The sequence below is a fragment of the Pholcus phalangioides genome, unplaced genomic scaffold (assembly GCF_987345545.1).
Source record: "Pholcus phalangioides strain wild (caught in Gottingen) unplaced genomic scaffold, Ppha-v1.0 ptg000022l_1, whole genome shotgun sequence".
Taxonomy (NCBI): Eukaryota; Metazoa; Arthropoda; class Arachnida; order Araneae; family Pholcidae; genus Pholcus; species Pholcus phalangioides.
In genome coordinates, this window is record NW_028301615.1 from 5,372,012 (window position 1) to 5,387,584 (window position 15,573).

General features: G+C 37.8%; 1 protein-coding gene across 2 annotated transcripts in view; it reads left to right on the forward strand.

Annotated features, from left to right (window-relative positions):
* The window catches only part of LOC149069395 (uncharacterized), a 166,202-nt gene that overhangs the window by 78,475 nt on the left and 72,154 nt on the right, over window positions 1-15,573 (forward strand). The window contains exon 6 of one of the 2 annotated variants that reach the window (XM_089249699.1): window positions 6,119-6,305. In XM_089249699.1, coding sequence (XP_089105825.1) covers window positions 6,119-6,220 — 102 coding nt within the window. In that variant the 3' untranslated portion in view covers window positions 6,221-6,305. Of the gene's footprint in view, window positions 1-6,118; window positions 6,306-14,701; window positions 14,861-15,573 lie in introns of those variants that run through there. The other variant, XM_089249698.1, reaches the window with a different exon arrangement.

A 15,573-nucleotide genomic window follows, 5' to 3' on the forward strand; every position in this document is an offset into this window, starting at 1 on the left:
CACTAATAGGCAGTGATCTGGAAATTTCATGTACAACATGCAACATTTCTGGATCGTCTACACCCGTGTCTTTAATGTAAGCCCTTGACAATGCATCAGCAATATGTATTTGACAGCCTGGCAAGTATTCAACAGTGAAATCATACTTGAGTAATTTGAGAAGCATTCTTTGTAGTCGAGTTGAGATCTTGCCGATGGGCTTATGAACTATTGAAATCAATGGTTTGTGGTCACTTTTGACAAGTACTTTGTGGCCATAAATCAAGTTGTGAAATTTTTCGAATGCAAAGACTATGGCATGTAATTCTTTCTCAATCTGGGCATAGTTTTTTTCAGTTTCTGACAGGCTCCTGGATGCAAAAGAAACTGGATGATCTTCTTGCAATAAGCAAACACTGAGCCCATCTTTGGAACTGTCACACTGAATAACAATAGGCAAGGAGTCGTTAAATAGTTTCAACACAGGAGTTGAACTGATCAATCTTTTCAGATTCACGAAGCTTCGATCTTGCTCATGGTTCTACTGAAACTCAATGTCTTGCTTTAGCAGTTCCCTTAGAGGAGATGTCACAACAAACACGTTTGGAATGAACTTTGCTAAAAAATTAACCATACCAAGCAATCTCTGTACGTCATTCTTGTTGGATGGTTTTTCAAACTCTATAATTGCCTTCACGTGGCTTGGATCAGCTTTTATTCCATCCTTAGAAATTAAGAGGCTCATATACTTGACTTCATTAACCCTAAATTGAAACTTATCAGGGTTAAATTTCACATTGCTTGTTTTTGCCCTTTCTAAGACTTACATCAAGATTTGATCATGTTCTTTCTTGTCATTGCCTGCTACTATCAAGTCATCGAAATACACTGCTCAAAACAATTGGGAGAGCAAGCAAAAAAGTGAAGAAAACCGTGCGAGACAGCCACGTATTGGCATACAATGGATATTACACGCGTATCAATGCGCAATACAGAAAAAAGACGTAAACAAATTTGGAATTAAGCTTTAATTCTTTGAAAATATGGAAAAAACATGAAAAGATGATTTAGGGCAACAATTTGGTTACATGTAAACTATAAAAAAAAGTACTGTTTAGACATGATGCATGAGTTTTAATAGGGCGTGTGGTCTCCTCGAACAGCTAAGACTGCTGCACACCTGTTTGCCATGGATTCGATGAGGTTATCGATCAGACTTTGGAGAATACTGTTCCACTCCTCAAGAAGTGCAATCTGCAAGTCTCGGACAGTAACAGGCGGCCTTGATCGCGCACAATGCGTCATCCAAAAAAGACGTAAACAAATTTGGAATTAAGCTTTAATTCTTTGAAAATATGGAAAAAACATGAAAAGATGATTTAGGGCAACAATTTGGTTACATGTAAACGATATGTGGATTCAGGTCAGGAGAGCACGCTGGCCATTCCATACACTGTATTGTTTCAGCTTCAAGCATGTTCTCCACCAGACGAGCTCTATGCGGTCGGGCATTATCATCCTGGAAAACAAAGGAATCTCCAATGGCTCCAGCGTAAGGGATGACATGAGGTCGCAGTATCTCGTCTGCATACCTTCGGGCCGTCAAAGTGCCATTCCGAATGATATGCAGATCCGTACGTCCGCCTATGCTGATTCCACCCCATACCATCCAACCAGCTCGTCTGTATTGTGACCTTCCACGAACGAATGCGGGGTTATTTCGAGTGCCCCTGTCCCTCCACACCAGAACACATCGGGTGTCACACTCCAGACCAAAGCTGCATTAAGAGTAATCGTAAACAGTCCTATCGTTAAACTGGTAGCCAAACGGCATCAGCGCCCTCTCTGTTTAGATGGGTACCTGCTGGCCTGTGATTGGCTGCTAGCATCGGGTAGGAAAGTCATTTCCCATAATGCATTTCCCCATCACGGCGCCATTTTGTTTACTTACTCATGTGAAGACTCTCGGTTAGGTTGGTTAGCTATTGCTCGTGGTTATTTTGGCAAATTGTTCATCTTTAAAATTATATTTATTGAATAAATCTGCGCGCCTTTGACGGGTGTAAAATGAACACGAAGACGGGTGTTCACAAGTATAGATTTAGCTGTTGAAGTGTCGATAACATTGTTATTGTTACTGAGTGATTTATATTTTTATGCACAAGTACGTCTCCTATAAAGAAGTAAAAAATGTCCGCTTTAGTGGGAATTAAGATTTTTAGGTTCCGTAGCAATAGACTGAAAAATAAATCAAAGTTGAAATCGGAATAACGCGATCAAGGGAAGGGGGGAAGAGAAGCGTGGGAGCCACGTGATCAATCGGCAAGTTTGACCCATCAAACTTCAGATGGCGCTGCCATCAATTCCGCGGCCTTTCTTTAACATTGAGTGGGTACGCTTAACTTACAAGCGGCTTTGCTCCAGACTGAGTCGGGACTCGTCTGTAAACAGCACTTGGCTCCAATCATGTTGCTCCCAATCTCGATGTTCAGCAGCCCATCTTCTTCGGGCCGCACGGTGGCGTGGGGTCAACGGAATGCAGACCATTGGCCTACGTGCATAGAGCCCTCCCTCATGAAGCCGATTACGTGCTGTTTGGCTGGACACCCTTCGTCCTGTTGCCAAGAGCAACCGTCTTTGCAGCTGCGTGGCATTCTATGTTCTGTTTCGACGGGCTGTTAACCGTATATACCGGTCATCAGTTGCTGTAGTGGCGCGTGGCCGACCTTGCCCTGGTCGACGTCTAACATTTCCTGTTTCTTGGAATCGATTCCACAGACTTGCAACAACACTTCTGGCGACTCCAACAGCGTCCGCGACACTACGTTGTGTTTGCCCGGATTCCAGTCTGCCTATAACACGCCATGCCATGGATTCCGGTAAATCACGTTGTTGAGACATCCTTAAGTCACCTTGTCTCAAAAAAAAAAATACTGCACAATCGAATTTCACAGTTACGGCAGTAAAACAGACGTTTCTGCAACATCCCGATTTCTGCCCTTATCTCCTTTTTCTGGTTTTTGACGTCATGAACTTTGATTTGCATATGAAGTTTTCTTCTTCCGTTTCCTGCTAGGCTTTAAATTATGGATGATTCATTTTATGTTACTTATCGCTATACATCTTTGCGTAATTTTGTTAAAACCATGTGCTCCCCTAATTGTTTTGAGCAGTGTAGATCTCAACCCCATTTATGTCACCATACAGTTTTTGATTGGCTTTCTGAAAAACCTCTGGAGCAGAGCTAATTCCAAATAGCAACCTGTTAAATTTAAACCGCCCAAAAGGCGAATTGAAAGTGCATAGTTCTGAACTGGCCTCATCCAAAGGTATCTGCCAAAATCCTTCTTTCAAGTCAAGCACAGAATAAAACTGTTTACCTTCTAACTTACTGATAATTTCATCAGCTGATGGGATAATGTGGTGTTCCTGCTTTATGGCTTTGTTGAGATTTCTGGGGTCAAGACAAATGCATAATTTCCCATTTGGTTTTTCTATTATTACTAGGCTATTGACCCAATCAGTCGGTTTGTGAACTGGCGATATAACACCGGATTGTACCAGCTCGTCTAATGTTTTTTTCCCAATTTTTTATATAGACTGGGGTACTCTTCTGGGGGCATTTATTACAGGTACTACTTCACATTCTTTACAACTATGTTATGAGGCTCTCCCTGAAATTTTCGCAAACCAGTAAATACACTGTCATATGTTTCAATGGCCTTTACTTTAGAATCAATAGTTACAAGATCTATCAACTGTATAAGATTCAATTGTTTGCATGCTTCTAAACTTAGAATAGGTTTGGCCTGAACATCTACAATTACAAAAGGGCTTAGAACATTTTTCAGTATTACAAGATAATGAAATGACTCCTTCAGGAGTTAATTTGTGATTGTCATACGAAACTAGAACAACATCAGTTGGCGATAAGTTCTGTTTACATTAGACATTTAGAGATTTGAATACTTTGAGTGGAATGATGTTGACTTGTGCCCCAGTATCAAGCTTGAATTCCACTACTTTTCCTTCAACTGATATAGCCTTGAGCCATTCATTTCTGGAACTGATGATATTAATTTCCAAGACACTGTCAATGTATAAACTTTCGATGTTGTTGTTGCTGTATGGAAGGTAGTTGTCTCTCTCTCTCTGTGTGAGAGAGAGATATATATAGATATATATCATCAATCCTTTTCATTGCACATTACCGCAAAGTGATTTTTCTTTTTGCACAGATTGCACAACTTATTGAATGCAGGACAATGCCCTTTCTTGCGTTTTCGACCACAGGAATTACAGTTTTTCTCAGGCATGAATACTTTTACCTCTGGACCTTATGGCATCAACTTCAGAACCCACATGAGGCTCATGGATTTTCTCCATCTGTCGTCGGCTAATCTCATAAGCACGTATGCTATCAACTGCTTTGCTTACTGTAAGATCAAGTTCTCAAAGCAGTCTTTCTTGCAGATTAGAATCACGGATGCCCAAAACAATCCTATCCCAAATTAAGCTGTTTTCTTGCTCTCCAAAGTCACATGAGGCTGCCAAAGTTTTCAGTTCGGTAAGATATACATCTATACCTTGGCTCTCTTTCTGAGAACATGAAAAGAACTTAAAACGTTCGAACACAACGTTATGTCTAGGAAGACAATATCTATCAAACTTTGCTAAGACATCATCATATTTTGCAGCACTTTCAGCAGCTGTATACTGGAATGTATTAAATACACTCACACCTTCATCACCAATGACGTTCAACAAAATTGTGATTTTAACCTCATCAGGCTTCTCAATCTTCTCCGAAGCAAGCATGAAATTTGCGAACTTTTGTTTCCATTTCACCCATTGATCAGACAGGTTTATGGAGCTGAATATCAATTCTCCAGGTGGCTTAAATGTCCCCATTGATTCAACTTTTAACTTCTAGAACACAACAGTTCCCAGCAGCACCACACATCTAAGAAGCAATGAGAGTGGGACCTATCTCAAATCATCTTAGAAAGCTCTTCTTTCCTGACACCATGTTATGTACTTATGTTGTCCATCATCTGACCCCTGACCTCTTTAGCCTTTATAATGGCTGTATCTATACATGGCACTTTCCTTTTGCCAAGTAAGCCATATCATACTATATATAAATCAATGTATCAATAACAATAAAAAAATTACACGTTTGAGACACACAGAGCGACATTTACTTTCGTGAATTTTGGACAACTGATGTGATGACTTCCTTTCAGGTTGAAAACTAATATCTGTGATGGAAATTGGAAATTGAAAATTTGACTAACAAATTTCCTGGACGGATCGTGCTGATCCCTTGGGAATGCGTGAGGATCACGTTATTTAAGGGGAAAAAAAAAAATTTCACTTGCTAATTTGTAGGTATGTTCAGGCTGATGATGTCATCTTTCAAGTTGGGTGCCAAATTTTAGCCACACGCTATTTGGAGTGTAATTTATTTAAGCAAAACACAAATTACATTAGAGAGATAACAGCACCTACAATACAACAGCACGGCATGGACACCATGACAACAACTTTTCTTCTCAAACACTCTCGACTACTCTGCCCATGAGAGTGAATCTTGGGCGCCACCTACATTTATGGGGATGGTTGGCCCTGACCGTTAAACAATTAAATTTTAAGTTAAAACTAAAAAAATGCAAAATTTCCTGATAATATAATACAGTGACCCTTCTAGAGTTTATTGCTAAAATATGACAGTAATTTAAAATGCTCTTGGGTGAAAAAAATCTAATTTTAAATGATTTCACGTGACACAGTCATGGGAACTCTATATTGTTTTACGTTTGGTTAGTAAATTTGTGCTGCTGTTTGTCTTCTCAGATGATGTTTGTTTCTTAAATATATCTTCATGGATTTAAAGTATAACTAAAGTTATTTAGACTGTCTCTGACGCAAACTCCTGCGATATTTAAGAGATTATGGATTATCCAAATGCCAAACCAAAGGTCGGGTGTTAGTACATACCTGGAAAAAATCTTTACGAAAACTGCTTAGATCAAGCGTCAGCTTAGTTAGGCTTAATAGTAAAAAATGAAAACATTGTTGTCGTAAACACAGGACATTTTCTCGCAGCGATGAACAGTAACGGAGCTGGTAATTTCAGAAAGCTTCGAGAACGAGTGAATCACACAGAGTGGACATTTACTCTACAGTATCTTTGGAAGACAGGACTTGTATGAAGTATACACAACAGATGTCAACGTAGACTCAGTAGCTGATCGAGAAGCAAGATCCGCCATTGTAAGCAGCATTTCCAGTAACATAATAAAGGAGATTCAAGCTTGTGACCGCTAAAGGTATGTGGGATGAACTTTTTTTCTGAAATATATAAAGATAACAATCTGAATAGATTCATTACTTTAAACCAAGAGATGTTTTCGACAAAATTTGAAAATTGCATGGGCATGACTGATTACATTGAAAAGATGTCAATTGGAAGGAAAATGCAAACAATTTCATCAAGTTACCCAGACCAAGCAGTTGTAGCCAACATACTAACGAATTTGCCAGTGTACTTCTGACCATTAGCCAAGGCATTAGGAAATAGTGTACAGAAATTAATCACGGATCTTGGTTGTGCAAAATTGTTAGTTTAATTTTCTAACTTGAAAAGCCATCAATCAAGTGCCTATCCCATAAAATCGTGGACGGAAGCTATGAAATTTCAAAGAAAGTGCATCATGTGTGGAAAGTTTGGGCAAACAGAAGTTTTTGCTGCTCAAAGCAATCAATTAAACCTAGTCAGTTCGCAGAAACCAGAACATTGGGACGGGAAGAATAATAATTCCAATCCAAGAGTGAAAGAAGCTTGGGTGTTAACAACTCAGTCTGGAAAACACAGCAATGATCTATCGATCATCAATTCTGGAGCTGATAGAAATATGACCAGAAATAAAAGCCTTCTAAAGGACTTTGTTGAAATGCAACCATTCCCACTCAAAACTGACGGGACCATGGTTTTCAGCGAAGATCTAAGTAAGGATATGCTAAATATTGAAAGAAATCGCCAGATAATTGAAGTCACTTTCACCAATGTTCTATATGTGTCAAAACTTATTGCTAACTAAACTATTTCGGTAAAGTACCTTGCAAAAAATTAGGTATAAGAACAATTTTTGATGCTAAAAATTGTAAATTGATTGATAAATTAACCAGTGAAACTATGGCTACAGCCACTTCTACTGGTGATAGCTTACATTACTTGGATATTGCACATAGCAATGCCCTGATGCATGAAACAGGTCAATCTATAAATATTTGGCATCAAAGACCAGCTCATTTGAGTGAAGGTGGAATTTGAAGATTAAAGTCGATGACTACAGGACTCAATTTCATTAAAAGTAATGTTGAGAATTGTGTCCCCTTTATGAAAGGAGGAATGTCTTGTCAACAAAATTCCCAAAGAATAAGGGGACAAGAACAATAGAAGTTTTAGAGTTTTTGTATATAGAATTGTTTGGCCCGATGGAAGTTGAATCCATAGGTGGAGCAAAGTATTTCATGACTAATTGATGACAAAATAAGAATGAGTTGAAAGATAGCGTTATCACCAAATTTGTAGACTTCAAGGCCTATATCGAGAGGCAAACAAAAAAAATGTCAGAAGATTTGCTCGACAGTTGAAAAAACCAGCATACTTGTCGGACTATGAACTGTTAAGGACATCTCATCAATGCCATTTGATGATGACTGTATTCAAAGAAGATATCGATAAACTAGATATTCCATCTTCATACAAATAAGCAGTAAACCATGCTAATAGCATCAAATGGGAAGGAGCTATCAAGGAAAAACTAGATTCTCATTATATAAATAAAACATGGGAAATAGTTCCTCTACCCCAAGGAGTAAAGCCTATCAAAACAAAATGGGTGTTCAAGGTCAAGAAAACCCCAGATGAATCAAAGGAAGACTTCAAAGCTAGACGTAGCGAAGGGTTGCTCCCGAAAAGCCGGTATAGATTACAAGGTGACGTTTTCACCAGTCATCCGATATGAAACCTTAAGAATTCTTATTGCCCTTGCAACATTGAACAATTAGTCAATTGCCCATATAGATGCTGTTGTTGCCTTTTTGGAAGGTCATTTGGAAAAGAGACCTCTACTTGGAAATTCCTAAAGGCTTTGAGGAAGCCTCCAAAGAAAGGGGATTATCATTACCATCTGGAGATGCTGTTTGTCACCTGAAGGGCATATATGGATTGAAACAGTCCAGTAGAGCTTGGTACAACAAGCTTGACACCAACTTGACAATGGTTTAACATGTGCTGACTTTGATTGCTGTGTCTACTATAAAATTGATTCTCAAGGCATGTTGCTTGTCGCAGTATATATAGACAATCTTCTCCAGCTCTCTTCAACTAACGAATTGGATCAAAGAAGAGCTCTTCAAGAAATTTGAAATGAAGATCTTGGAAAATTTAAGTATTGCTTAGAAATTGAGGTCAAGAAGAATCTAGAGAAGCTTGAACAAGCAGAATACATTGAAAATGCCTTGCGAAGATTTGCCATGCGTAATGCAAAGCCATTGTCAATACCAATTGATTCAAATCAGAAGCTTTGTCAATTCTGTTCCTGCACAACCAAAGAGCATTGGGTAGCTTCAAAATGTATCATGTGTTACCTAAAAAAACCAACAAAACTGACATTGAATTACATGCGTGAAGATAATCGCGAATTTGCTGGATATTGTGATGCAGATCAACATATATTAAAGCATATTGATGTCACTCACAGTGTGTGTGGAGATGCTGTCAAAAACAACACGGTTGAAGTCTTGAAGATTGAAACTGAGCTCATTGACAGCAACTGAACATTGTACAGCAGTAGTAAAAAAAATATATATATAAAATGCTCAGTCATTCTTAAAAAGGTCTCTTCACGTTCTCCTAGTCATTCTTCCACTTTTCCAAGGCATGGTTTGTTCTAGACTGGAGTATGCCATAAGGTTTTGGAGACCTTACCTTTAGAGCAGTGATTCCCAACGTGGGCGGTAATAAAGTATTTTTCTCACAGTATTTAATTGAAAATATGTATGCTCAAGGGCGTAGCGAGGGGGGGGGACTTGGGGGTCTGGGTCCCCCCCCCCCCGAAATGTGAGAAAATGACCGAAAAAAGGGAAAAAGATGGCCAAATCCATTGTTCTGTCACTTTGGTTCCCCCCCAAAATGAAAGTGGTCCCCCCCCGAACGAAATTTCTGGCTACGCCCCTGTATATGCTATTTGAAATATGAATATAATATTATTAGTGAGATATCTGAGCTTGATGTGATGAAACTAATTTCTCGATGTTTGGTGTAATTTTTGTCATCAATAATCTTAAATCTCTGCATTCCACTATTGACAATCTGTTTCTTTTCTTTTTTAATAGACTGGTGACTATGCTAAATCCTCTCTCGGCTAAATATGATGATGGGAATGCAATGAAAAACTTTTTTGCTGCAGCCCATAAAGCCAGATATAATGTTTGAATTTGGCTTAGTAGCTAAAATTCCTGATACCCTTTTCTTAATTTTAATTTCAACTCTTCATTTGTTAACAATTCTATCAACTCCTCCTCTAAAGGTTATTCTGTTATTTGTATGTTTGTGTGAAGAATGTTCTAGGACCCATTCTGGAAGAGTCATATTAAGTATATCCTAAAATCTATTCATAAAATGTTCTGTCAGTGCTTCCAAATGCTGGCAATAAACCAAAATGTCATTATCAGTTGTTTCTATTGAAAGCATTGGAAACTTCGAAAATTGTCATCTACCAAAGTTTTGTTTGTACAAAGTAAGTTTTGACACGAACGCTGAAATAATTCATTTTGCTTTGATGAAATTCAAATCATTACCTTGGAGTTGTACATTCATTTCATTAAATTTGGTATATAAATTGGCCAAATAGGCAACATCGCTCTTAAATTTCAATAAATTCTCTCTTAATGAATCATCCTTGTTTTCAAAAAACTTTGTGACTGATTCAAAGAGTTCGTAACATCGTTTCAGACATGTACCTTTTGATAACCAATGAACTTCTGTGTGTAATAATAAATGATTGAAGTCTTCATCGTTTTCATCACAAAGATTTCTAAATATTCTGTCATGGAGAGCATTGCTTTAATTACATATTGTAGCAAGTGATGAAGGTGATCACTAAGGCCGAACACATACTGGGGAGTCGAACAAAGAGAGCGATTTCAAAAGAGAAAATACATCGAGATCAGCATTGATGTGCCCTAACCTACTGACGATGCATAGGAGAGCGAAAATGACCGCAGGCGTTCTGAAGGGTAAAGAAAAAAGCCTTTGAGCGGGAAACGTGACATCTCGTCAACTAGTAACCTTACCAGCCTGTTTGGCAATATTGGAGGATTCCAATAAACTAGCGGTTCTCAACCAGTGCTCTGCAGTGCCCTTAGGGCCTCATGTGAACTCCCAGGGGCTCCGCAGCCACTCAAGGAAAATAAATAAAAAAAAAACCAGTAAATTTGAAAAAAATAATTATTTATATTTTTGAATAATAAAAATTAGTCAAACTTTGATGAATAAATAAAAAATAGTTGTCTGGGGCTGCCATAGAAATTACGTACCTGAAAGGGCTCCGAGAGTCAAAAAAGGTTGAGAAGTGCTGCAATAAACGCGTTAATCCTCAAAAGACTACAAGTTCTGATATATGTTTTTAATGACTTCTTGTATCAAACCGTTGTTTCGAATATTATTGCATAATATATGTATAAAGATTTAAATAATTATACTTCAATCAAGACCCCCCCTTCCCCCCCCCCCCCGCCCGAGAAAATTCTGCGTGCGCCTATGTGAAAAGCAGTTGTAAGCAAAGCATTTCTTTGGAAACCCAGTTTGAGAGCCGCTGCTAATCAATCAACGTATGGACAAATCCAGGGCCGTCATTCGAGGGAGGGGGGCTTTTGAAAATACACTATAAAAATTGTATATATACGTATAAATATATATATATACTAGGGGGCTTTGCCCCCCTGTCGCCTTTGGCGACCAACCCCCCCCCCCTTTCTCATCACAACATATCTTGTTTATTTCATCCCATTTCATCAGCGTACTATAGGAAGGGATATGTGAAAGCACCAGCTTACTGAAGAAGCAAATTTTATAATAATAAAACAACAAAAAACAAATGTGGGGGGCCAGGATTCATCCTGGGCTCCCAAAGTGAAACCTGTAAACATGGGGCCCCTGACTTGGAAGCTTGTCTGTCATCCCCCGCTGCGATCGCCATGAAAATTTTCATTTGTATTCATTTTACCAACGAATAAAATCCAGGCCCCCCTCCCTCAACTACCCGTGACCAAATATTCATCAAAGGCCCTGGAAATCAAACCTTTTAACTTCCCCATTCAGGTATATGTGCAATCCCCCCGGGTACCCCGACCCTGTGTGTTGGGATCACTGGTGTTATATGTATATGATACATATACATACCTCTCAGCATGGCCCCCTCCCCCCACAAGGGCAGGGCTGATAGGGACCGGAACGATTCTTATCACTTTTTGATTTTTCACACTATAAATTAACCACAGAGGGCCCCTGAAAAGCTGGTTTGGGGGCTCGCCATCTATTCCAGACTAGGGGCCCTGCTGTAGGATGCGGGATTCTCTCAGTACATGCACGTAACTTGGTCCCGATGGGTCAAATGAGTCCCGAATATGCTAGAGTTAAATGAATACTTGACCTAAAATCATAACCGATTTCCGTCACTTAAAAACGTCACTCACTTCCGTAACATAAAATCTTCACTAATTTCGGTTGCTTAGAAACAGGCCCTTTTCGAGTTTGTGATTTTATATTATAGAGTAGATATACATACATTGAGTTAATGTTCTTTGCCTGTCCCCCTCACCTGGAAAAAGTTAAAATGACATTCCTGGAAAAATCTACAAATTTTCGTTGAGATTCTAAGAACATGTTCGGTATTGAGTAGAAAATTAGTGTCGACCAGCAATTCTCAAACTTTTTTCTGAGTCACGGAGCTCTTTTTAGTATATAATTGGTATGACGGAGCCCCGTACGCTACGGTTTTTTTTCATTTGGTCATAAAATTTACTGATTCACTTTACCTTAATCGAGTGAATGCAGATCCCCCTCAACCAGTGCACATGGAGCACTGAAGTTGTTTTGTTTTTGTTACGTTTGAATTAAATAAAAAAGGGGTTTTTTTTTTAAAACATAAGCAACTCTTAATTTTATGAGTAAATTAATTTTTAAATGTGCCAGTGAGACACTTATGGGTTAAAGGATGATCCCATCATCAGGTATGCAAACATGAGGATTAAATTGCTAGTTATTTGATTATGCGACCGGTACACTTTTGATTTGTTAATATTTAATTCACCTTCGGCTTTACATACCTCATGATGGAGATTAATATCACCGGAACATATTGTACTATAATGAAATACCTTTATGATTTTACCAGGGTTATTAAAATGAAAATAATAAAAGTAATAAACACATTCTTACCTTTGGTCATAATAATTACTGTGCCAATTTACCCTTGCTATGAAGAAATTCTGAAATAATTTGGTTGGTATAATAATCTTCATCCTCTGACACTAAATGTATAGATAGACTAAAGGCCTGTTTACACGAGGCAAGTGCTGTAGTTGGCAACTTAGTTTTAACTTACCGATTCTTCTTGAAAGTGTCCACACGTAAGTGGCAAGTAGATGCTCATTGGATAATTTTTACAGAGGCGAGCGCAGTTAGCGCATGCGTTCTTCAGTCTACTCAAATCCACGGAGAGAGAGAGAGAGACGCAACGCGCAGGAGTATAATAGTAATAATTTTTTATTTATCTGGCATTCAGAGAAGTGTTTTTTTTAAAGCTCATAGCTTTCGTAATGATGGATGATGATGATCAGGTAGAACTTACGAATACTGTGATCAGAGCCACATTATATGATATTTTTTTTAAAGAAGAATATAAATTTATTCATTTTCACTTTTACCCAAGAGGGGTATAGTTATGTGGTACACACTGAGGACGATATATATTCTGACTCCAATTGAAGAAACGGTTGATAATATTTAAGTTCATTTAATTTTAAAAAACTGTTTACATAAGTTAACAATATCAATTCCACATAATAAAAAAGGAGAAACTATATCATTTGCACGAGAGCAACACACTGAGCAAGAAGTAGGTCACGCTAGGGAAACAGTTCGCTTGTCCCTTTTTTTTGCCTCTGCCACCCATGCAAGGGGGCGAGAGATGACGCCACAGGGGAAAAAAGAATACACAACATATTATAAACTTAAGTAAGTCATCGAGAAGAAATATAAGATTTCTCTATTTCTCCTCTAAGTTGTAAATATCGATTATATGATATTTTAATCGAAGTTACTGGAAACCGGAAATACAGGAGAAGATTCTTTGCATCCTTAGGAAATTCTAAGGGTTGAAAATTAAAGAATAAAAATTCATTAAATATAAAAATTATTTCCAAATTTTCGAAATTATTATTTTTAATCTATAGAGATGATACATTTATGTTAAATATTTGATCATGTATTTTTACAACAGATTGCAGCAAATTCGTTCTGGACGAGAGAAATATTCGAAACCTCCCTCCAGTTTTTAATATATAAATCCTCCCCACCTGATATATATTTTTGAATCTTAAATTTTTTTCAACTCCTGACATCACGTCGACAGAATATTCCATAGCTTTTTCCAACATTGAATAATTTTTAGCTTGTTTGTTAAGGTAGTTTTCATTTCTATAGTTCAACAAACATTCATGGCGAAGATATTTTTCAACAAACTTGAAGGTTGTGTCCTCTGGCCACCTCACCATCCAATATTTCCGTGGAATTCCAGCGAAACTTCAGGAGACCACGGAGTATGAACAGGTTCACGCTTGAGATCAAAATAAACCCTTCCGTGGGAGAGCAAAAAGACCCCTCCAGATCGGCAGGTCACCCCCACTGGTACATGCGCATAGGTCTACTTTACCGGAAAAAATAGAACCGTCTGTATCTCGCTCACCAACTAAATCGCTTGTGCACTTGCCAACTAATGCCGTGTAAACGGCCCTTATCTTCTGCATGTATTGTATCGTACAGGGCAACTAAAAAAAAATTTTCTCCCATCCCCCCCCCCAATGCAATCTAACCCATAGGATCCTATGCTACACCCGCAGCTTCTACTGCCCCCCCCCCCTGAAACTTTCTATTGCTCCAAGGGGGTGTTAATGCCCACGTTGGGAGTTACTGCTTTAGAGGGACATGTACATGGTTGAGAAGGTGCAGAGAAGAGCTACGTGTGCTCTTGTTGGCACACAAGGCTTGAGCTATGATTAAAAACTTGATTTCTTGAATGTGTTTACATTGGAATTTTTCTCCAATAGGGTTGTTAATAAATGGAATAGCTTACCTCTGGGGGTTGTGAATTCTAACATAATTGACACATTTAAAAAGAAGTGTGATAGACGTAGTGGGATAAAGCTATAGCTTCTCTCGATATGGATAGCTATCCATGCTTAGATGAGACAAGCATAAATTTTTTTATGGGCAGTGAGAGAATTGTATGTTATTAATTATTATAGTTTTGTAATGAAATGAAAGAGTGAAAAAATTGAGTTATAAATTTTTGTGTGTTGAAGCATCAAATCAATTTGTTTTCCTTACTTTTGTGTTTCATTCTAATGAAAAAATATTGCTTTACTGTAGTTTCAGATAACAATGAATGAGTTGAAAAAAAGAACACTGTGGTTGTCTGTGTGGCATAGTGACAGATTCGGGCGAAATGATTTTCTTGGAGAAGTGATGCTACCTCTTGGTGATTATGGGAAGCCAAGTGAACTGAAGTGGCATTCTTTGCAAGAAAAGGTAATATTTCACAGTGTATTGAAATTGATATGATGCCGAGAAGATTGTGTGTAGTTGTTGTTGATATTATCATGAATACTTAGCTACTTCTTACATTGGAAGCAGAGATTATAAATGATAGGTAGGTATAATTGTTGCTTGTATGATCACATTTGTCATTTTGAAAGTCTAAAACTCTACAATGGTTCAGTGTAGTAATGCAGATGATTAGGTAGTGAGTAATTAATCCAGGGAAGTCATGTTCAGATTTTTTTTTTTTTTTCAAATTTCAAATTTTCTTCATTTAAGGTTTTTACACACAGTTACAAAACATTTAGGGGCTAAGCAAGCTTGTGAGCCCACAAAACAATATCTGATACACATCTGTCGGCATAAATAATAATGAGAGAAAAAAAGAAAGAAAAAAACACACATATTTATAACACCAAGAAATAAGTGGCAACAGGAATGGAATTGATAAACAAAAAAAATTTGGCATTTAGTAGCATATGCAAGATAAAAGAAGATTACATTACAATATCAAACAACTAATTTAAATCTTCTTGAGTTAACAACCAAGATTTTAAATTGACAAAAAGATTTACATGAAGATTGTTCTTTTATTAACCGAGGAAGTAAATTAAATATTTTGGGAACTAAATAAAGAAAAAATTTTTGGAAACAAGTTTTATTTGGCCTTGGTACCTGTATAGTATGACGTCTAAATTGCATTT